General features: G+C 42.2%; 2 protein-coding genes across 2 annotated transcripts in view; one reads left to right on the top strand and one right to left on the bottom strand.

The window, feature by feature from the left end:
* The window catches only part of macrod2 (mono-ADP ribosylhydrolase 2), a 421,359-nt gene that overhangs the window by 339,097 nt on the left and 59,270 nt on the right, over window positions 1-22,992 (bottom strand). The gene's annotated exons all lie outside the window — the stretch shown is intronic.
* Window positions 416-10,580, top strand: flrt3 (fibronectin leucine rich transmembrane 3). The gene is made up of 3 exons (XM_086258667.1): window positions 416-711; window positions 5,693-6,413; window positions 7,397-10,580. Exon 3 carries the CDS (start codon window positions 7,439-7,441, stop codon window positions 9,389-9,391), a length of 1,953 nt encoding a protein of 650 aa, XP_086114793.1. The 5' UTR covers window positions 416-711; window positions 5,693-6,413; window positions 7,397-7,438; the 3' UTR covers window positions 9,392-10,580.

Here is a 22,992-nt window from a genome sequence, read left to right as displayed (position 1 = left end):
TGACATCCGACCCAAACTGATCATCAACTATCCTGGCACATCTGAAACGAACACCCAATGATAATAACAGCTGCCGATATCTCTTCCTTAAGCAAACCACTGCCGCCAAAGTGCTTAGGGCGTATCTCATTTCCACCAGCATGCACACACATACTGTACATCTCCAGTTTTTTTCCCACCTCTTTGTCTTTTGATGCCAGCCAGCATCGCTTTCCAACCAGTGACTACTCGCTCATCTTAAGTGCACACATCTAACAAGGATGTGAGTGGCTTTCCCCTTTCCTCCACTCCCTCTAGTGTATCCAAACAACACTGCATCGTGCATCTCCAAAAGAGAGAGAGAGAGGGAGAGAGAGAGGGAGAGAGAGACCCCGCCTCCATATGACATCAGTGCTCTATTGAAGCAAAGCTAGAGGCAAACACAACTCCACATTTGTATTGAGATCTATCCGTGCACCTATGTCCTCGCACAGCCAGCAGATTGTGTATGCGTGTGATGGGGTCACCAGTAAACATAGCAGTGGCGCTTCTGATAAACTCCGAATAGCTCTAGCCTTGTGAGGGAGTGTGGACTTTTTTTAATTATATTTTTTTTTATTTGTATTTTTCGGGATCTGAATTTAAGCGTGGATTGGATTATTATTTTTCACGCTGTGAAGCTAAATATAAGAGGATACCTGTTACTTTCCATTTTTGGTTGATTAAGTTGAGGTAAGTGCGGAGTTGCTTTTTTTTTGTTTTGGGTTTTTATTTTTTGATGGTACAGTCCTGTTGGGAATGCATCCTTTTCATCTTTTTTGGATCTTCTTTCTGGCAGAAGGAATTGAAAGTAATGCGGAATCCTCAGGAGTTGCTTGTATCTAATTAGTTGCCCTCTTTCCCTCCTTATTTCTAACACTCGGCTCAGGCGAGAGATACTGCGTTTCTTAGAGGTGATTGTCTCAGGGCGATCTTTATTTAAAAAAATCTCAAGTGCACTTTCTTTTCTTCTAAAATATCCAAATTAGGCACTCATACGCGCGCGCACGCACACACTGAGCGTAGACACTCTTCCCAGGTTGGCAGATAGAAATCAGACAGAAATCATTCTTCTCTTCGTCTCAACCCCCCCTCTTGGTGCCAACAACTTGCTGCTATCGGGTACTGCGTCCCTCTATTTTTTCCAGCGTGTGTCTCTGAGAGCAAACACCCGGTCTGCTTCTCCTGTCTGTTTCTGCCTCAGTGTCGCAGCGCGAGAAGACACCCCGGCGTGCTGCTGGAATTGCAGCACAGATCCCGCGGATTTAGACACGGAGAGGCAGCTGAAAAAAAAAAACAACTCCACTGAAAGCGTCTGCACAATCACAGTCTAGACGACTTGGATCGGACCCGCTACTATTGATGCAACCTACTAGGGAGTGAAATTTTTAGGCTGCTGTGCAACTGTAAACTCAACCCCAGGTTTGGACGCCCCATCGCCACCCTCCTCTGCTACTAAAATAATAACAATAATAATCATAGGCAGTGAGAGCTTTTCCCTGCTGCACGGGCGTAGTCAAAAAAAAGTAGAAGCCCTTCAAATGCACAAAGTTAAATCCACTTAAGTTTCATCAATTCGCTTATAATCAGCAGCTCACTCAAAGCACATTATGTTACATTAACGAGTATTTAAAAGAAACGTGTGGCATTTCGCTGCAGCTGCAGCTCTCTGCGACTCCGTGACAGCCGTGTTATTAAAGCATCAAGAAATAAAAGCGCCTTTACAGTCAGCGATAGCTTCACTCGATCAGTCTGTCACGTTAACGAAAAGCCGTGTTCGTCTCTGTGCATGCAAACTGATCACCATCCCAGCAATACAATAAAAGTGGACGCCTTCTTAGCAGCAGCACCAGGACAAGGACAGTGGTTAATCCAATTTAACACAGCTTTTTATCTTCGTGAGACGATAAGTTCATCCAGGCTTTGAACAACATATATGTATACGTGTATGTGTGTGTAGGCTGGAGCCTAATTTCCGCACATCACCGGCAGTGGATCCAAACTTGACCCGACTTGTCATGCAATGCAAATAGTAGCTCATTGTTTTTCGGTGTGTTTGACAGACAGTAAAAATAAATAGCCTTTTAAAACGTGGCAGACTTGTGAGAACAGAGCCAATTGTCTTCACTGATAGCTGCCCGAGGCAAAAGTCCCCAGTCAGTTGTTGTGAGAGGGAATTCGACAACTAACCAGGTCACCATGATTGAAAAAAATCAAAGCATTAAAAAAAAGTGAAATTGGTTTGGGGGTGGGGAAAGGGGGAGGGGGGTGTCTTTCTTTACCACCAAGGCATATTTCTGATTCACCACCGTGCTCTGAGGAGGCCTAATCCACTTCTTTTCATAATTTATCTATCCACTCGGCAGCATCTTTTATGATCAATCCTAAACTGCAAGAGACACATCATTTCATACTGGTTACTGAAAGTAAAAGCGTAAACAGGGCTTCAAGGCCTAAATGCTGCAGGGGGGGGAGAAACTTAGCCATATGACTCAGAACAAGCTGTAGTAGGGCCAGTAGGGAGGCTGAACAAATCCCCCCTATTTTGGGTGGTTGTCTGGCCTGTGCCGAGATAGGCTCCTGGAGCTTAACATGAATATTGTGCGTTTGCTTGTCGCATACAGACACACACACGCACAGATTCGCACACATTTTTATCTTGCAGTGCCTACCACCCCCATGTGGAGAAAAACAATTGCCGCTGCTACAGATCTTTCCTTTCAGGCTATTACAAAAGAGGGACCCCCGTCTGTCCCGGGCCTATATATGCTCTTAATGGTCCAGCAAAAGTATCATCTGTTCAGCCCATCTAAAGACAACACCAGGAGGCCACATACCAAATCCGTTAAACGAAGAGATTTCTACCCATTTTCTATTTGGCTGAAACGTGTTCTGTGTCCCTGTGCATTCAGATGTGACCATGAATGTTCTGTTGTGTCTCAGCGGCACACAGTAGGCCGCTGCCAGGTGTCTTGACATACAATCTCCTAAATTGTTAATCAATGCTTCGTGCAAGCGTTCCCACTGACAAAATCTCACCTCTGTTAAAAGCAGGAAAAACTATTCATTTTGCTTTAAAATCAGCTTAAAGGGGTCCGTTTATTTTTGATACAGCCCCAAACAATCTTTGTCCACCTTGACTGTTTCCTTAAGTGCTATCGCTGTGCCAGCTGATGTTGCAGGCACACAGCTTAGAGAGCGAATCTGAGCAAAACATAGCCCACAATGACTGTACTGTGCAATCTATCATAATTCTAAATTATGAATTAGAATGAAAGATCAACAGCAGATACAAACAACAATGATTTCCCAATGGAAGGCTCTACCGTGGTTTCAAAATTAATTTCAGGGCTTATGAATAATTTAGCAGCCAGCCATTACTACTTCTTGAGCTTCACCCCCACCAATGCAGCCCATGTAATATTATTCTGTATTTTACTGAACTAAAAGTCATTATAATCTGCAATACTTTTGACAGGCATGAAATTGTTCCTATATGAATTTTTTTCTACCAAAGCCTTTCTTGTGCAGTGTATGCCTACAGGGCACAGAGTCTTGGGCTCTGTTATTGCAGCTTAATGTGCATTTATGCGTGTTCAGCTCACAATGGCTATCGGTGTCCAGCTTTGTGCGAGCCTCCCACGCTCTTCACTGAAAGGTAACTTGCTGTACACCAACATGCAATTTTACTAGGATGCTCAATTTAACTTTGCCAGTTCGGATTAAATGAAGCAGAATCCACTCTGACTGCTGGAGAAATCCCTTGTCCTGCCAGCGGAGCTTATTAGAACGATGGAGAAAGACATCCATCACTAAAAACGTTGAACCCACCGTTTATTGCTCTCAGAATGATTGTGTGCACGGGAAACAAAGCACTGCGTGCGCGCAACTGCATACATTTGGCTGGGCGTGCATTTGTAAATGGGAACACAGGAGGTTTGCATAATGCACTGTTTTAAGTTAAGGCATTTCGTAAATTGTCTGAATAAAAGTTCCAAAAACCTTAGACCCCCCCCCCCCCTTTGTGAGGCTACACGGTCCACATGCTTGCCTTGTAGCGAACAATGGAGAGGGGGCCACTCTCCTGAAATCCGAAGAGCATGGAAAAAAATTGGGGTTGGGTGGGGGTGGTGGGGGAGACCATCAAGCGTCTAGGCCTGACTGTTTTTCTTGTAAAATAAGCATGATGTGCTATGTTCAAAGCACACTTCTGATAAATCACACACATGATATAACAGAGCACACCGAGGCCGACAGATTATTCTACCACATGTTCTTAATGAATACCCACATCTCATCATCTCCTATACTGGACACTGAGCTACATTCTATTATGCTAGGGTTTTTCTGGCTAAAGAAAGGAAATGTTGTGCCATATCATTTTTGTGACAATCACCCTTTCTCAAACCCCAAAAGTCTATTATTTTGGAGTACAGCTCTTCCTTCGGCAGAAACGTAGAGGCACGTTTTTTTCTTTTACCTAATGCCAACATTTCCAGTATTCAAATCAAGACGGCACACATTTAGGGAAAGAAGAACTTTTAGGTGAAAGAGGCTATTTAAAATTGAAATAGCCTGACTAAGTGCTGCACATAAAGTTCATTCCACCAGACAGACAGCACATATTCCTCTATCATCCCACCATTTTCTAAAGAACTCCATTACTAAATGTAATCTTTTTTTCCCCCTCATCAGACTCCTTTAGTCTACAAGTTAGTAGAGGTCACATCTGGTGCTTTTTTTTCTCTTCCCCAGACTCTAATCTACTACTAATGTAATACTGGACCGAGCACCCGTGTTTAGATGGAACAGAAGGAAGGGGGGAGTTATTATGAGACAGCATCTCAGGAGTTGTAATCGAGTTACAAGCCTCTCAATTCCCTAATCTTCTCCTTGTCATGGGTTACAACTGTTAAATGGCTGGGCCTCTTGTTCCTAATTTACCTTTACATGTTTTACAGCATAGAGGCAGCAAACAGGTCACATGGATGCTTAGGACACAAAGCTATTGTGTTGTAAAAGGGAACCATAACATTTTCCTTGGCAAAGGAAATTCTATTTTTACAAACAGAAGGAGCGTTCACAGAATGTAAAGAGAGGATGGGGTGGAGGTAAGAGGTCACAGAGAGGTGCTGGGATTGACAGGGATGGACGCACCAGACATCCTCTTCTTAGGAAATTCGAACAGCCTTCATTTGTCATGAAAGCTTTTTAACAATGTGAGTAATTCAGCAGGCGCCGACTGGATCGTTTCTTCTTCCACCTCTAATATCTGGACTTTCTAAACCGTTTTTTTTAGTTTAGTTTTTTTTAAATCACAGGATCTGCTCTATTTTTTAAAACACGTACTGAAGTAAGGAAGGAGCTCCACCCGTAGCCATTGTTGAGCTGTGGGGTTTGAATCAGTGCTGGCTTTTTATCCACGGACGTTCTTGTAGCGGGATAGAAAAGAAATGTGGTCTGTTGGAGTGGCTCACTGTAAAAGGTCAACAGGCGTATTTTTAGTATTGCATTAGAGGGTTCTTCTAAATACAAAGTCACAATATAAGGCCGGGCAGAAGCCATGATCAAACATCTCTAAATGCAATTACATTTTTTTGCAATTTTACAAGGTGAAGTCAATGAAACCTGATCATTTAAAAACTGAATGCATTGCTCTTTGGTTATTTTTCAGAGCATCATCCCAGGTGTGAGGAGTGCACAGCATGACTCAAGCTGCAGATACGTGAGAGAGGCTGTGCCCAGAAGGATAAGCAACTTGCCTTGTTTCTCTCCTTAGTGGAGAGGAGAACACTGGTTATCTGCTTCAGGAAAAAGGACCAGAGCCCTGGATTAATGTGTATACAGGCTCAACAAGGGAGCAGAGGATTCTGGGTTACCTGAAGACTTGGAGTACACAAGTGAACAGGCCTGGATTGAGCCTGTGGCAGAGGGGATTGGCATGGCTCAGACCAGCTTTGTGTGAACTCATCATGCCTGCCGGCCGTGATTGCAGACAGGAGCCTTTGCAAAAGTCCGCCACGTACAACAAACGGATAACAATACAACACCCCAAAAATCTAATTTGCGGTTATGGCTGTTAAGCTTGACAGCTGCAGCAATCGTTAGGATTTTCAATATTACCTGAGAGTACATGCTTTGTCAGTGGCAGGGGATGCTTTTTGTACAGGCTTATCTGCCATGGTAAATTCATTGAAGGCATGAGCCTCTGCCCACACAGAGGAGGTCATCGTCCAAACAAGGATCAGCTCAGCAAACACTGACCAGGTCAGGATATCACAAGAAACCCCTTGGACAAACTTTTTCCTTTGAGAAAGGATAAGAGCAAATTCAAGAGGAAATCTTGATTGGATTTTTAGGTGGCTGGAAAGGATTTACCACATCGTATAAATCAGGTATGACAAATACAGAAGGCTTTGCTTCTTTCCACTTCACTCACCAGATCAGCATTTTCTAATTAGATGTACAGGAAGAGAGGTCATGGCAGGAATGCATAATGAAAGAAATAATTCAGTAGTACCTAAAGTAAAGGGCAACGTACACATAGCTGACGAAAAAAGAGACAGATGCTTTCTGCTTTTGCCATTTTGTTGATGTCAAGGCTGTCTGTTTGAAGTCCACAACCCTTAAATATAATATATATATTTACTATAATAATGTAACAGTCGCTGTCTTCTTTTTTTTAGCATTTTTAACATGCCATACACACTTACAGCAAAAATCATTAACACACTGCTGTGCAAAATTCTTGTGACTTTAGAAAACCTTATTTGAAAAATAACTTCTTAAATCGAAACTTTTAATACCGGTATGTTAAACATTTACAATCAAGCCTTATTCAAGAGACTAAGGACATTGGTATTAATCTGTCAGCATTTAAGGTATGCCAGGTTCACGACAGTTCATTGAGACAGCCTGACTTTTTTCACCCCTGTGATCTGTGGCAATGAGAGAGAGGCTTCAGATTGAGAAATGTGTAAAGCTTGGGAATGCATTACATTTCAGAAGTCGTGGGGGAAAAGTCGATGCACTCAGTTTTAATTCACAGAGGTGCAAAGGTGCAACATTTTTTATTTAAGACAAAGCATCATTTAACTATTTGGAATGCAGGGTAGTAAAGATGTAAAGTTACACAAAGATTAGAATATTTATGTAATGAGTATATTGTGAAACAAAAGATACATTTTCACTGTGTGATAATCCTGATAAACAAATCATATAAATTAAATATTAGGGATTCAAATGATTCTTTCAGCACATATTTAATTGAGCCAGTGCTGCAGGCAGCTTTTCAAACACCCAGCAATTCTGAAAACAGGAATTTGGCTGCGCTTTCAAGGCATTGTGCATTAAATGTACACTTGTGTATTCTCCCCAGGGGCTCTTGAGTGATTAGACTGCCAGGCAACACACCCTCAAGATGGTGCGTCAGTGCAAGTCCTTCATCCTCTTCCTCATCAGGATCGGGCTGCTGCTGGGTCTTGCTAACCCCTTGGTGACCTCTGCCTCATGTCCCTCAAGTTGCCGCTGCGATGGGACCTTTATCTACTGTAATGACCGTGGCCTGACTTCCATCCCTACTGGTATACCCCAGGACGCTACAGTGCTGTTTCTGCAAAACAATCGCATTAAGAGTTCGGGCATTCCCTCAGAGCTTCGAAGGCTCATAAAGGTGGAGAAGATCTACCTGTACGGCAATAATCTGGATGAGTTTCCTACTAACCTTCCCCTTGGGCTAAAAGAGCTCCACCTTCAGGAGAACAACATTCGGATGATTACCCATGCCTCTTTAGCTCAAATTCCCTACATCGAAGAACTGCACCTGGATGATAACTCTGTATCAGCAGTCAGCATAGAGGAGGGGGCCTTCAGGGACAGTAATCATCTCCGGCTGCTTTTTCTTTCCAGAAACCACCTTAGCACCATCCCTTCAGGCCTGCCTATGAGCATTGAGGAGCTACGCTTTGACGACAACCGCATCTCCACCATCTCAGAGCAATCGCTGCAAGATCTCATCAACCTGAAGCGACTAATCCTGGATGGTAACCTGCTCAACAACCGTGGGATTGGTGAGATGGCTTTCATCAACCTGATCAACTTGACTGAGCTTTCGCTGGTGAGGAATTCCCTCACTATGCCGCCAGCCAATCTGCCAGGCACCTGTTTGGAGAAGCTGCAGCTACAAGAAAATCATATTAATCGGGTTCCACCTGGGGCTTTTGCCTTCCTTAGACAGCTGTATCGCCTGGACCTTTCTCTTAACAACCTGAGCAGCCTCCCACAGGGCGTATTTGAAGATCTGGACAATCTCACACAGCTCCTGCTGCGCAACAACCCCTGGCAATGCACCTGCAAGATGAAATGGGTGCGTGACTGGTTGCGGTCATTGCCATCTAAGGTGAACGTACGGGGTTTCATGTGCCAGGGTCCTGATAAGGTCAAAGGGATGGCAATTAAAGACCTAACTACAGATATGTTTGACTGCACAGATTCAGAGCTCTTCTCCACATACGAGACGAGCACAGTCTCCAACACTCTACGCCCATCACAGCCCCAGTGGCCCGTGTTTGTGACTAGGAGGCCTATAATAAAAGGGCCTGACATCAGTAAAAATTACCACAGCACTACCACCTCTTCAGGCAGAAAGATCATCACCATCAGTGTGAAGTCAAGTGGTGCAGATACCATACACATATCATGGAGGGTGTCGCAACCCATGACTGCCCTGCGGCTCAGCTGGCTAAAGCTGGGGCACAGCCCTGCCTTTGGCTCTATTACTGAAACCATCGTGCAGGGGGAGAGAACAGAGTATCTGCTCACGGCGCTGGAGCCAGAGTCTTCCTATAGAATATGCATGGTTCCCATGGAGACCAGCAACAGTTACCTGTCTGACGAGACCCCCGTTTGCATCGAGACAGAGACTGGCTCTCACAAGTCATACCACCCGACTACAACTTTAAACAGAGAACAGGAGAAGGAGCCTTACAAAAATTCCAGTCTGCCTTTGGCTGCTATCATTGGAGGGGCTGTGGCTCTTTTGGCAATAATCATGTTGGCGCTGGTGTGTTGGTACGTCCATAGGAATGGTTCACTTTTTTCCAGGAACTGCACCTATAACAAAGGCCGTCGGAGAAAGGATGACTATGCTGAGGCTGGCACTAAAAAGGACAACTCCATCCTAGAAATACGAGAAACTTCTTTTCAGATGATACCTATAAATCACCTGCCTGTGTCCAAGGAGGAATTTGTGATACACACAATTTTCCCACCTAATGGCCTGAGTTTATACAAAAGTCCACATAATGACAACAGTATTAACAACAGGAGCTACAGAGACAGTGGAATACCAGATTCAGACCATTCCCATTCATGATATTGCATACGGACATTCATGAGGTGTGCTTGACTCAAACAGAGTGGCAAGACTTTTACAAAACACTGGATCTATAAGACTAAGGAAGCAATGTTCTGTACATTTGCCATATAATTTATATTTAAGGACATTTTATGGAGATGGAGAACGTTCCAGTTGCGGGCCATCACTGAACCATCAGTGGGTATGGTAACCAACTGCAATTCTATATTTTAGGGATTTGTAGTAATTTGTACTGTATTTCCTTTGCTTAAGGTTATCGACCAACAAAAGAAACTCTGTGTTCTACTAAGATATGATGACTTGTCAACTGTGAAAGTGGGTTTTCATTGCTGTGTTGAACAATCAGACTTTAGAAAACCTTGTAGTATAAGCACAGGTCATTCTTTTAACTTTGTGGCTGTCAGAAAAACAAAAAGGCAAAAAAATGACATGACGTAAACTAAGGCACAGCTGATCAACTAATATACAAAGCAGGCATGTTGCCATCTAAAACAATGAGCAGTCAGTAGCTGTCTCCATTTATTATGGACCAAGAATCTTACTCCAGTATTCACCAGGTGTGGAGTACGGAAACTAAAGATGAGGTGTCATGCTTTTTTTTTCTCTTTGTTCGGTGTGTTATTTTGTTCTGTTTGCAGGAAGAAGAAATACAGCAAAGCAACCCAAGCAGGGTTAAAATGTCTCTGATAGGATTGTAGGCCACAGCACAGGGCAGATAAAGCACACTGACCTAAAGGAGCCCTCTGCTCCTCGAAACAAGTAGACAGGACAGGCTGACACAGAGGACCCCCACTATCTCTATTTGTACAAGCCAACAATGGCTAAATGACAATGGCGGCATTCTTCAGTACCGTGTACCATACGTCATTGTAGTCACCAGGCCAAAAACACAAAACATGCTGGCTTTTATTAGAATTACACCGTGTCAGCAGCTCTTTCTTGTTATGAGTATTATTTTGTAGTATTTTTTTCTTTCAAATGAACACATTTATGTTGCCACAATTTGAAGTCAACTGTTATTTACAATTGAAAACCAAAGTGCATTGTATGCCCTTTGGCCAGTCTTGTATGTGCCTTGATCCAATGCTTATTGTATTTAGCTTTTTAAGAAACCAGTGACTTTTTTTCATACACACTTGAATATGAAAAATATTGGTCATATTACAGAATAAAAGTGAAAAAAATATCATTGCTCCTCCTTACCTACTTCTTAAGTACAACAAACACCATTTAAGAATAATATTTCTTTTATTCTGTTTAATTATTACCATCGCACAAGGCGTTGATGAAATTTCTGATTTATCTTTTGCACTCAAGAGAGCTCAATCTAAGTGCAGTTAGGTAACAAAGAAGGCTACACGGGACCTGTTTTATTGATTTATGTCTCAAATTACAGAGTAGGCACAAAATCTGAAAAATGCTTTATGGATGAAAAACATGCTGTATTTTTTATCCTTCATCAAGATCACTACTCTGAGGCTCTCGCTCACAGCCGCATCTCCCCTTCAGAGACATGCTGAGCCCTTAAACAGAAACTCGGATAGTATTCTTGAAATCACTTTTCCACTCCACGGGCAGTGTACAGAGCAACATCTGCTTGAGGCTGCTGTTGTTCTTTCGTGCAGTTAAGTCATGTGTGACTTATTCGATTGGCCAGAAAGAGAAATATCGCAGTGGAGTAGAAATTGGGCTATGCAGACGCTGGACTCTAGGGTTAGATGAACCTCCCTGGCACCAGGGCAACTGAAAACTAATAACAAGCCACCATATGGAGGGTGGTACAAGCAGACCTGTTTCTGCAGAGGACACAGCAGAAATATATATACACAGCTCGGGTGCTCAGCACAATTACTGACATGGCTGCAGCTCCTCCCATGAAAAACTATGCATGCAAAAGCAATAAAATCACACGTAAGCCCACTATTAAAATACAACATATTATCTAGATTATACTAGTTTTAAAGTATTCAGTTCAAATAAAAAAAATGTACACACCCACAAGCTCTTAACACTGTGAAAGCTTTAATTACAGCTAAGGAAGCCACTAAAAGCTGCAGAAGTGATCTAAACCTTAAGTATACGGTAAGCCTGCCCCGTATGCTAAAAATATGACATTAACTGCAAATTAAAATAAACACGGTTCAATTTTAGTACACTGAATAGTCACAGCTGTCATGCGTCTGCCGTCTATAGTTTTTTTTGTTCTTTGATCAGTCGCAGTTTTGTCACATTTGAATTAGGAATTTGAGGGTAAGACAGCTAAAACATTAAAAATAATGTGCCTCCATCTGCCTTTAAAGCAACCAAGAATACGTTTTCTTATTTCTCTTATCGAGCACGACTCAAAATATTTAAGCAAGGATCTCGACTAGCTTCACAGCCATCAGCTTCTCACTGATAACTTGGGTGGCTCAAAAACTTTTTGAGAAATGGAAAATCACTCGTGCTTGAGCAGAGTGTCCAAATGTGGAGCACTTGCAAGAACCTCTCAAAACACTTCAGGTGTTATTTTTGAGCCGCTAAGACTATGAGCGCAGTGCAAATCCTTAACTGATGCAGCAATCTTAGCTCTTGGATTAAATAAATTAAATTAGTTTGTAGTGACTGAAGTGAGATGATCGCTTTGAAGCTGCAGGCCACTCTCACAAATTCACGCAGCTATGTGATAAATTACAGTTTATCTAAAAGGGGGATTGGGGGGGGTTTCAGGCTATTGTTGTGGCTTTCACTGCAAATAATACATAACAGAGCTGCTTTGTGCATTTCGGCTGATCCAAGTATGAGACAAAATTGATGAACCAGACTGCTGACAACCTCGTGTGACCTCACTTATCACTCATGACCCCTGACTGATCTCTGCCTTTAAACAATTCCTTAATCACACTCAAGTGCTCGCTGAGGTCAGAGAACTCTCTGCTAAACAACACAAGGTGCCCCATACATTTGTCTCCTGTGTGACACACCCAAAGCTTAATTATGTTTGTCTTTTATGTAACCCAGCGATTAAAACTAATGGGGGCAGCTGCACTGTCTGCCCTAGGCTGCTGTTATTCCTATTGTAATGTACTGGTCAGGCAGCCGGTCACATTTGCATTCCTATAGATGCTCCCATCAAACCACCCCTGGATGACCTCACCGTTGCCTGTAGCTGTTTTTTCTCCATCGTCGCCATTATTAGGATCAAAAAAAGTACAGGCCGTGTAACCTTATGACTGATTAGAGGTCAGTGAGGTCAGGTCAGGCACAGTTCAAAGATCTCGAGAGATGAAAAATCCAATATGTGTCAGTGTCCGCAAAACACAGCCAATCACAAGGAAGTGCGACAGGCAACCTGTCCACAGACATCCTGCTCAGGAAAGACACTCTGGAACTGATTACAGGACGTTTTTAGCAGGGATCCTAGAAATTATGGAAAAATATACTAATGAAATAGATCAGATCTTTATCTAATGGCTTAAAAAAAGTTTTTTTTCTGAGATGCTTTATCATCTTGATAAGGCATGCTAGGCTGGGGCACCTTAATTAACTACAAAATGGGAGTAATTGATTGACTACAGGCAACATAAACCAACAGAAACCTGAATGTAATGAAATGATAAAAAATTAATATTCAGCCCAGGACTAAAAACCCTTTTGCATGTAAACCACCGAAAAAGTAAAACTTGTGAAAAATAAAAAGGGGAGCTTGTGGTACCCCGTCCCTTGCTTCCTGTTCGATACACTTTGCACATCATGCAGATCCATAATTTAATGGTTTCCTAATAGCGAGCTATGCTGAAACCAAACCAAGGCCTCAGGGTCTCCCCATAAATTTGAACTTGTGCCAGTGTGTAAAATTAGCATGTGCTATGTTTGCTCATTTGGTATGTGGATTAGAAGAACATGGAAAAAGGGAATATCAAGGACTTGCTTTTTAAATTTTATCCACGTGTACGATTCATACGCATAAATCAGGTCGAAATTTAGCGCTTTTCTTACATCGTTCAAATGTTCCCCTTTTCCCAGCAATTGTAAAACTTTTTTCCATCATTTGAGGATTCCTGTGCACTCTCCAATGAACAAAACAAGACCAGAGTCTTAAAAGGGTTCAGTATGTTTTTTTAATTTTTCGAGCCATCTTCATCGCTCATTCATGATTGCATTTGTAAGCGAGAGGCTCACGTGAAGGCTTGCATGTGTGAGCACGCTCTTGTCTATATATGTTATTATGAATATTTTAGTAGTTTCTGTAGCGTTGCTTGTGCGCTCATGTGAACCAGTGCGCACTGTTCACACATGTAATTAAAACAGACTAACATGCAGGCAAAGCTAACCTAAAGTCATCAGCACCCTTCCTCGCGGCTCTCCCCGAGACTCTCACGTGACTGTGACGCTCTCAGTAACACACACGCACGCGCACAGACACACAATCTGGTCCAGCAGTAAAAGTGTCTGTGGTGTGAGATGTGTCAGTGTGAGTGATGCGGTCCTATGCGGGGGTGTTGTCCTCTCCCCTCTGTCTCTGACCAGCTTCCCCCAGCCTTCAGGCCGGGACCCTCTCCATCTCTTCACATTACTCAGTGACCTGAAACCACAAGGCCAAAAAACTTAACCAGCTCCTCCGTCTTCTTAATGAATCCAATTTTTTGCCTGAGAGCACAAGGCGTGCACATATATCCATCGTAACTCTAAATTATCTGACATTAATACAAATTAACAAGAAGCACTGCCATCAAGATTGCGCCACCCCACAATAGCAGACAATGACACTGCTTTTATATCACTGTTTGAAGACGGCAACTTATTGTACGGCCAAAAATACAAAGTCAATAAACTCATTTAAAACAGGCTATAACCAAAACAAAAGCAGAGGGGCTGATTGGTGTTGATGCCATTACACTATAAATTATACACAATATGTTATGAAAATATCCATATAATTGACTCGGCTCTATGGCAGCCATTAATTCCTGTCCTCCATTAAGTGGTTTAAATGATCTTGTAAGTAGCCATACATCTCCTGCTGCCCTTTATGAGATCAACACCACGTCTCCCTTAGAACTTAATCGACCCTCGGTCTCATTTGTCCACAAAGTCTGATGCATGGGAATAATTATTTCATTCTGAAAGGTTCTGAGAGTCCAGCTTGTCCATTTCACCCAGCAGGTCTGCAGCTCTGCAGTGGGAGGCAAAAGTTCCTCTTCGATTCATTCCCGTCTCTCATTCATGTTAAGCCAGCTTTGAATGTCAGTACAGTATTTGCATGCCAATGTGGCTCTGTCTGCAGCTCATTATTTTCAGATGTTGACAGCCTAATCGCATGCAAGTTTAGCCCACTTTACGAACCTAATGCTCGCTACAGCCAAGTCATACTGAATAGCAGGGCCAAGTTTTCATCTGCAGTGTTCGTCTGCAGCTGTCTTATTCACTTTGGCTTTCAGGAAGGGGAACGCAAGAAAGGCAGCGAACAAAAATAATGAGCTCATCCGCAGTGACAGGAAACATTTCAATGCTGACCATCAAACAGCGCTGCCTCCACCACATCTATTTAACATGGATGTAACAAGAAGGCCGACACATATCTATCTCATGCTTGCAGGCTTCAGTTCTCCCACACGTGTGCCCGAATTTGTTCTATTAAGATGACCTTCAGGCGAGAACTCAGTCCATCTCTCCAGAGAGGTCTAGCTTGCCCCGCATTCACCGAGACAGCAGCCCCTTCACACCTCAATGACAGCCAGCGCGCACAAATTTGCTAAAGGGTACCAGTGTTTTGGTATTTCTCCAAGAGGCGGGGAATTCAGCAGTGTCAGCACCTTTTAGGATTGTAAATACAACTTGTCACAATTCATAGGGGGACCAGGAAGACAACACAGACACTTCAAGGTATCATTTCTTTACAGTCCTCGAGCAGAACAGCATGACTCACTGCGGCGCAGCAGAGGGCCAACATCCCTGACCTCGTGTAGGCCAAACACCATAAAGGGTTATTAACTTTACATGTGGACTTGGTCTCCTAGGGTTCAGAAAGTGTACAAACTTTCAGAGGCAGAATCGGTGGAGTTGACACTGAAGGGTTTAAGCATGAATGCAGCTAGCAGGCTATCTTCTACTTTCAGAAGTGTGGAAAAGTGACAGCGCTGTCATTCTGTAACTACACGAGTTGTGCACAGAACGCTGCAGTGGGCTGACAGACTGAAGTTAGAGAAATGCCCCCCACCGCAACACCCAAACACACACACACACTCACACCGTCGAACACAGAGGAAAAAAGTTAAGTCGTGAAAAGTTTGGGGGAGAATGGCACAAACGGACAAGGGAGGGTGGTGGGATTAATTAAAAGCTGCTGTAACTGTGGTGCGCTGGTGACACGCAGCCACGCGATTACTGAGATCTCTGTGTGCGAGGAATCTGCTCCCACAACTCATTTCCTCCCTATTGAGGAGGGTAGAAGGAAGGGCCAAAAATGGGACCGTCTGTTGTACTAAACACAAAGGAGGAATCGTTTTTTATTTGGAAGAATTTAAAAATCCAACGCCCCCCCCATCACAAAAAAGTTGAGGAGAAAGGGAAAGGTGGCGAGGGGTGAGAGAGAGGAAGAATGAAGTGAAATTCTTATCTTAAATAAAAAGTCTGCCGAATCTATTTCAATCAAGTGATACACCCAGCTTGAAGGGAGGGGAGGTCAAAGGATGTAAGCCACTATAATCCCAAGCTTGCACTGCTTAAAACCTGCTCGAGTTAACAGGGTGGTGTGTGTGTCTATAGACACTGTGACACTCACGCAGCTTAAACTAACATCTGGCAAGCGTACTTTATCCAACTTTGGACTTTCTCTGCATGCTCGGTAATCCTTTTGTCGCATCTAATATGCCGACACAATTATCAAATCAAAAGATACAATAATTCCATAGCAATTTAATACAGCTCATAATCGTGTGCTGCAGCGATTAGACACTTTTTTTGAACATGTGACACGTTTTCCGCCCTTCTAACACTAAAAAAGTTATAGCTTTGGTTTTGGAAACAATTTATTAAAAGTTTATTAAAAGTTATTGTTTCTATGTTCTTGAACATTTAAATTGCCTTAGACAGCAATGCAATCACTGGCATCTGATGTTTAATGATAACAATTATTAATTACATTTAATTATACTATACTATCATATATAATTATATATTTCTTCTTTTTTTTTTTAAACCTCTAATCATAACTATTTAAGACTAATACCAAAAGCACGCCCTCTCCTTTATAGGCTCTCCATAGACTGTGCTACTTTCCAGCATCAAAGAGAGCAGTGCATATCAGCTGTAGCCAGTTAATGTTAATGTCTTTACAGCTACACTGAAACTCTCCTCTGTTGGTTAATGCACTCTTTCCCAGTGGCCGGCTAAAAGATTGCTGATGAGTGAAAAGACACTTTCCTCTGTAAAGCCATTACAAATCTATGAGTGAACTTGTACTTGAACAGAGTGGAGGCTTTTCTCTGATGAGATGATCTGACAAACTTTACAACAGTGGAGGTCTTTCCCACCTCTAATATGCAGTTGTCACATTAGAAGAGAACAGAAAATGTATATGGATATACATTTTCAGCAATAATGTTTCTTTTTGCCATAATAGTCTTTTTATTCGTTCTCCGTGATCTGTGGCTCTTCACTGGAGTCATCAGCACTCTGTCGGGAGAATAACTTTGCGTGAGTGTGGGCGGAGCCTTAAAGCAGAAAGCCTGGGTGAGCAAAGATAACTCGTAACCAACGTTCAGATACCCATCAACTCTAAACGGGGATTTAGGTTTTGTCAAGTCAGCAAACACAAAGAAAGCTGGGCTATGTCAAACTTGCTTCGTCGAGCCGTCCTCTGATTTCTCAGCGACATCTGGTTGCTGTTATGTAAACGGACTGAAAGGGATTTTCAGCTTCTGCTGTGCTAGCTGTCAAATTGTCGAGTGTGGCTTAGACGAGAACACGTAAGGAAATCTAAAAATGCACGATAAAACCTTAAATGTGTAGAAAGCTATACGAGCACAAGATCGTCATACAACTGAAGCTTGTTTGTTTGGTAATGTTTACAGTACTGAAAGAAAAAAGAAGGAAGGAAAGAAAGAAAACACATGTGGAGTGAGCAGGCAGCTGACATCTGTTTCAGCACTTCTGCCTGCACTTTCGGAGGATCTTAATTGCAGATTCAGTGACTTAATTAGCAGCAAAGTTGAAAAGTAAAATAAAAATATCTTGGGAAATTTTGAAAGACATCCCACCTAAGCTGTGAGAAAGCGACGTACAGCAGTCGGGTTGAAGTGCTAAAGGTTACACCATAGCCACAGATGTCATTAACAAATATTCTTATTACAGGTGATAGCTACGGTGAAAACAGGATCCACTAGATGAAGAAGGCAGCAGTGGGGCTTATTAATTCACATTTCAGTGTTTCTGTTGAAGGCAAACAGATATGTAAAGTGGAAGTCTGACAGGAAAAAAATAGCCTATTTATTATGGACGCGATCTCAGTTTTGGGCAGCTGCATTATCTGCGAAAAATAATCACGCTGCCTAAATCATACGCACTTTCCTTTCACTTGTGGGACTGTTTCCTTTACCAACTAATAAACTAAAGATGGTGAGCAGCTCACAAATTAAAGGCTCTTCAGGAGTCAGATAAAAATTTTATGTAACCTGAAGCTTTAGGGCTACAAATTATTCATCTCCTTGCAGATATTTCATTTAAACAAAAAAACTGAAGCAGAAGAAGGAAAGTTTCCACTGTGAGAAAACACTGCTGGGAATGCTGGCAGCGCCATTCTTCATTTTCTAATTATGCTGGATTATTATTAGCTGGAGACACAACTGACAAAGAAGACATACACTGATGGAAACGAAGCACTAATGAAATCAGAAGATGCCAGGAAATGCACGCCGGGCAAATAACGTTATTATAAAGGGATACTGTACTGTATATGACACAGAGGCCAACAAACAGCTTTAAGCTTTGCTGGAAAACAGAAGAAATACTGAAATAATGAAAAACTACTTTCCAATATGACTATGTTTAATTTGAGGCGGACATACTCGGTACACATACATTTGTCTACAACATATTGGCCGTGATACAGGCCAACAGCCAAATGTTCCCAGACTGGTGCTAATGACAACGGTGATGGCTTTTGTTTGGAGTCACCAGAAGATTTCAATGGTACCACGAGCTCGGTCATTAATCACTCAGTCGCCCGGTTGTGCATACATGACATGAGGGCAAGGTTACAAATGGAAGGGGGCTGGGCCCTGTAACATGGCTCTTGCCCCAGGAGCCCCAGTGGACTTGAATGAAGAGGTCCCATATATTCATAGTTACCAGGTCACTAATCAAATTATTGTGATAGGCAAGAAAAGCACAGAGGACAACAGAATTCATTTAGTTTCATCACCTCTATTGTCTCTCTGCCAGCACATCACCAGGGTATGGGATAAATAAGTAACCCCCCGCACCACCTCCCCTTTTCAACTCAATTTATTTGAATCCTTTCAGATGAATTGTGTGCCTTGCGAGAGAAGCATGAATTAAACACAACAATGAGAGGAGGCAATTTGGAAGTTCTGACATACATAGTTGTCATCTGATCAAAAAAAGGAAAGAAACTATGCAAATGCAGGTGAACAACATGAGCCAGATGGTCATAGTTTGGGGGCAAATTCACTTAAACATAAGTAATGTCTCACATTATAAACATACCCGCTGTATTTTAGGACAACACATGCGAGAAGGGATTGCTGAGGTGAAATCTGTCCATCAATCAACAGAGGTCATTTGTTATATGTCTCCTAAGGTACAACAACTTGGCAATATGTCAGACAGGACTGCGTGTGTGGGCACACACACTCATACATGTGCGTGCCGTTCACACACGCGGCACAATCCCAAAGGAATCCGGTTCCTTTGCTCTGTAGCATTTTAATTAATCCTGCGATGACAGAGCGGGTCTGGCAGGTTATGTATGTCTTGAGGCTCGGGTGAGAGGGTAGCGAGGAGAGAGAAACATGACAGTGGGGTTAATGCCAAACCCACCCAAAGGCAAAACATAGAAAGCAGCAGGTCCGCTCTTGGACAGGTGCTCCTTCTGGGGTCACTCGCCAACTCCCTAACCACACAAAGCCACCGTCTGTCACCACAAATCTGACCCGTATGGGCAGAAACAGAGAAACACATGGCCTCAGATGACTTTGGTAAATGTTAAGAATATTTAATGAATGCAATAATAATACAATATTTACCTGTGATTGAGTCTCCTCCCTTACAGGCTAAGATATACCGAGTGGGAACTTGCAGATATATTGTCTGCTCATTTCCCCTGACTCCAGGTCTGGTCTTGAGGTGCAGTTAATTTAAGCATCTTTAATGTGAATTTCATAGAGCGTAGAAGATGTACTATCACCATTGGGTTCTTTGCATTGTGAAATTTGTCATTTCAATGACCATTAGAGATCACGTTTCACACAAAATGTGATTTGAATATAAATTCGATCATACATTCACCACATCTAAAGAAATCCTTGAGAAATGCAAATCTGGTCCAAGGATGATTAATTGAAACTCTTAGTGTGACTGCCATTGTTTCATGCCTTGGAGTGGGCCAGAGTGGGTGACTGCATGCATTGGTAGTGAAATTCAATATGGCCACCTTGTCCGGTGTGGAGTGAGAATACTAAATACAGTGAAGGTGAACAGCAGGAGCGTATCCTCATGAGAAATTTGTATTTCAGAGTCAAATGAGAATCGCTTTAATCAATCACTGCAATAAACGCAAAAGGTGTTGGGAAAATTAAACTGCACAGTTTGAAGGTACATACAGGCACATACGGTGCAAGGTCAATATAAATTCAACCAGCTGTGCTAAAGACCACGACATACATAAAAGCAATACTACTTTATGCTTTCCATGTCCATCAGAAGAATATTTAAAATTGATTGAATGCTTAATGAAAGCTTAAATACACTGAGCATCCAATTCTCAAGTATCCCTCCATCCTCCGAGCGGCAGTTCGCCTTCGTCTTTCAATCTTGCATTGAAATATAAGTGGGTCCTGTGCAATAACAGAAAGACACATCATTATTAGAGGTCTCAGGGCAACACTGTAAGAGCGTGGCAAGCAGAAGAACAAACTGATGAAATATTGACAGACACTCAACCAAGACAATGGGCCTCATTGGATGCCTGTCATTTAAAAGACAGCAATTAGCAGGGCTTTTTTAGCAGATCGCAGAGGCTGCTGAAAAAGAGCAAAGTTGCTCACTTAACCATTGTGAAGTGAGAGAAATATGAGGGAATGTCTGTGGCGAAGACGTCTTTTGTTCCTAGGCGCTGGTGTTTGAGTAGTTAATAGAGTTGGAGTGCTCCTTTTATACTACCAACATACAGTCAAGGTGGTATTAAAACCATTACAAGGATAGAGAAAAAAAGAAATCAGAGATAAGATGATAAAAGAAAACAACTAATTAACAGAGCATCAACCAAAAAAGAAGGCTGTGTAAAATCAACTTAGTTACTCTGTGTCGATTGTTGAAGATCAAAACGTTTGGTGGAAAATCCCAAATGCAGTTGTCCTGCTGTTGTTGACATACCTATATTTGTGACTTTTGACTCAATAATGAATTGAGTTATGAGTCATTTGTACCATGTATTACCCACAAGGTATGCTAAACACCAAAAGACTGATTTTACGAGGTTTTGTGAGTGTAAGAAACAGGTGAACTCACCATTTTTACCATAGTTAAACCATTTTTACATATTAACTGAACAATTGCATCACTAATTTTCTTAGTATCACTTAAACTGTCTGAAAACTGTAAAAAAGCAAGGGCTTTTCAAATATTCCTTAAGAATAAAAGAAGGGGACGTGAAGAAGCCAGAAAAGGAAAAAGACGCTGCCTCCTCAGGAGCTTTGAAAGCTAGCAAGCAATCAGTGTGGATAGTTAAAGATGAGTCATCATCATTGCAAGAAATATTTTGCAGATAAAAGGCACTTGCAGGCAGTCCTTTTCAAAGAAATTACTTAGCAGGTGATTGAAAAGACCATCTGTCTATCTTCCTACCAAAACACATCAGCAGTTCCAACCTTATTGGCTGGTAGGTGCCTATGGGACCCTGATTGGTCTCAACTACCCGCTGTTCAGTTAGTCGTTAAACACATAAAGCCTGGCAAGTATTCTGTTACAGATATCCCCCAAATGTGGCACAAATCCAACTGCCTTGTAAGGTAAGGTGTCAAAGACCTTACAACAATAGAGAGAAAGCCCCAACAATCGGATGACCCCCTACTAGCAAGTCCTTGGTGACAGTGGGGAGAAAAATTCCCTTTTAAGAGGAAAACACATTCAGGAGAACCAGGCACCAGGAGTGGCAGCCATCTGAAAGTAGACAGGAAAAAAAGACACTGTGGAAAAGAGCCAGGGATTAATAATAACATAATTATTAAATGCAAAGCTAAACATAGAGAGTGGAAAGAGGTGAGTGAAGAAGAAACCTCCAGCAGCCTTACTGCACCATAACTAAGCAAGGGTCACCTATGGGCTTTATAAAACCGGAAAGTTTTAAGCCTGATCGTAAAAGCAAAGAGGATGTCTGTCTCCTCAACCCAACTGGGAGCTGATTCCACAGAAGAGGGGCCTGAAATCTGAAGGCTCTCCCTCCCAGTCTACTTTTAAAAAACCTTGGAACCATAAGTCAAGCCAGCAGTCCGAAAGCTTAGACAAAGAATACTATGTGGGTATTGTTACTAATGAAGGTTTCTTTTTGACATAAACCTGTAAAACGCACACCTAGAAAGCATGAAGTAAACTGTGATATATTGAGAAAAGGAATGAATGGTAACAGACCAAATGTCCCCAATGATGGTCATTCTGGCCTTATCCCCCAGGCATGTACATTTCTAAATGTTAAGCTGGAAATACATTACACTCCACAGAGGTTCTTACCACGAGTTTCATGTTTTATACCTCTTTTAATCTTCTACTGTATGTTGTGACCTATTCAAGAAGCTGCTAAAACTCAAACTTCATCCACGAATGAACAAAGAATAAGCTCAGAGAGACAGGTGACCTTGCGTCTAAGCATGACATTGTGCTTTGTGAACGGTGTTACTCATTAGGCCCTCAGCGACTAATTCACAGCTCAATTTAATTTGAATAAAATGAATCGAAACCTACTGTTGCAGTATTGACCATTAAGTTAATACTATGGTGTTTGGAAATTTTTATAGTGACACAAATGAGATCCCATCAGCTAATCTGCACTACGCAGTGGCCAGATGTTACCAGATAGCTGTTAGTCTCGGTGTGTTCTTGGCCGAAAACGGACATTTGGTGGGGGGTGGCTACCCACAATAGCACAGTAGCATTAAGGCATAAAAGGCAGTTAGCTTGTGTTACCTACTCTGACGTAATTCTAGGGACTGTTCAAACCATGTGTTAAACAAAAACATCTGTTATGCTTAACCAAATTCACAACACCGTTAAACAAAGGCTGTTCACATGATAGTGATATTCTTCCACTTGTGGTTAAAACCGCTTAGTAGTGCACCAAAAATTCTTCTATGCAGGAAAACCCCGGTTGGTGAAATGGGTAG

The sequence above is a fragment of the Aulonocara sp. 'chitande type north' Nkhata Bay genome, linkage group LG13, assembly GCF_057382095.1.
Source record: "Aulonocara sp. 'chitande type north' Nkhata Bay isolate Kocher_YH1m ecotype deep benthic linkage group LG13, A_spYH_male_GT1.1, whole genome shotgun sequence".
Lineage (NCBI taxonomy): Eukaryota > Metazoa > Chordata > Actinopteri > Cichliformes > Cichlidae > Aulonocara > Aulonocara sp. 'chitande type north' Nkhata Bay.
This window is presented reverse-complemented; position numbering and strand designations above follow the sequence as displayed.

Bases quoted from the DNA above. Each gene is read 5' to 3' on its own strand.
- flrt3 (XM_086258667.1), top strand. From the start codon at position 7,439: ATGGTGCGTCAGTGCAAGTCCTTCATCCTCTTCCTCATCAGGATCGGG.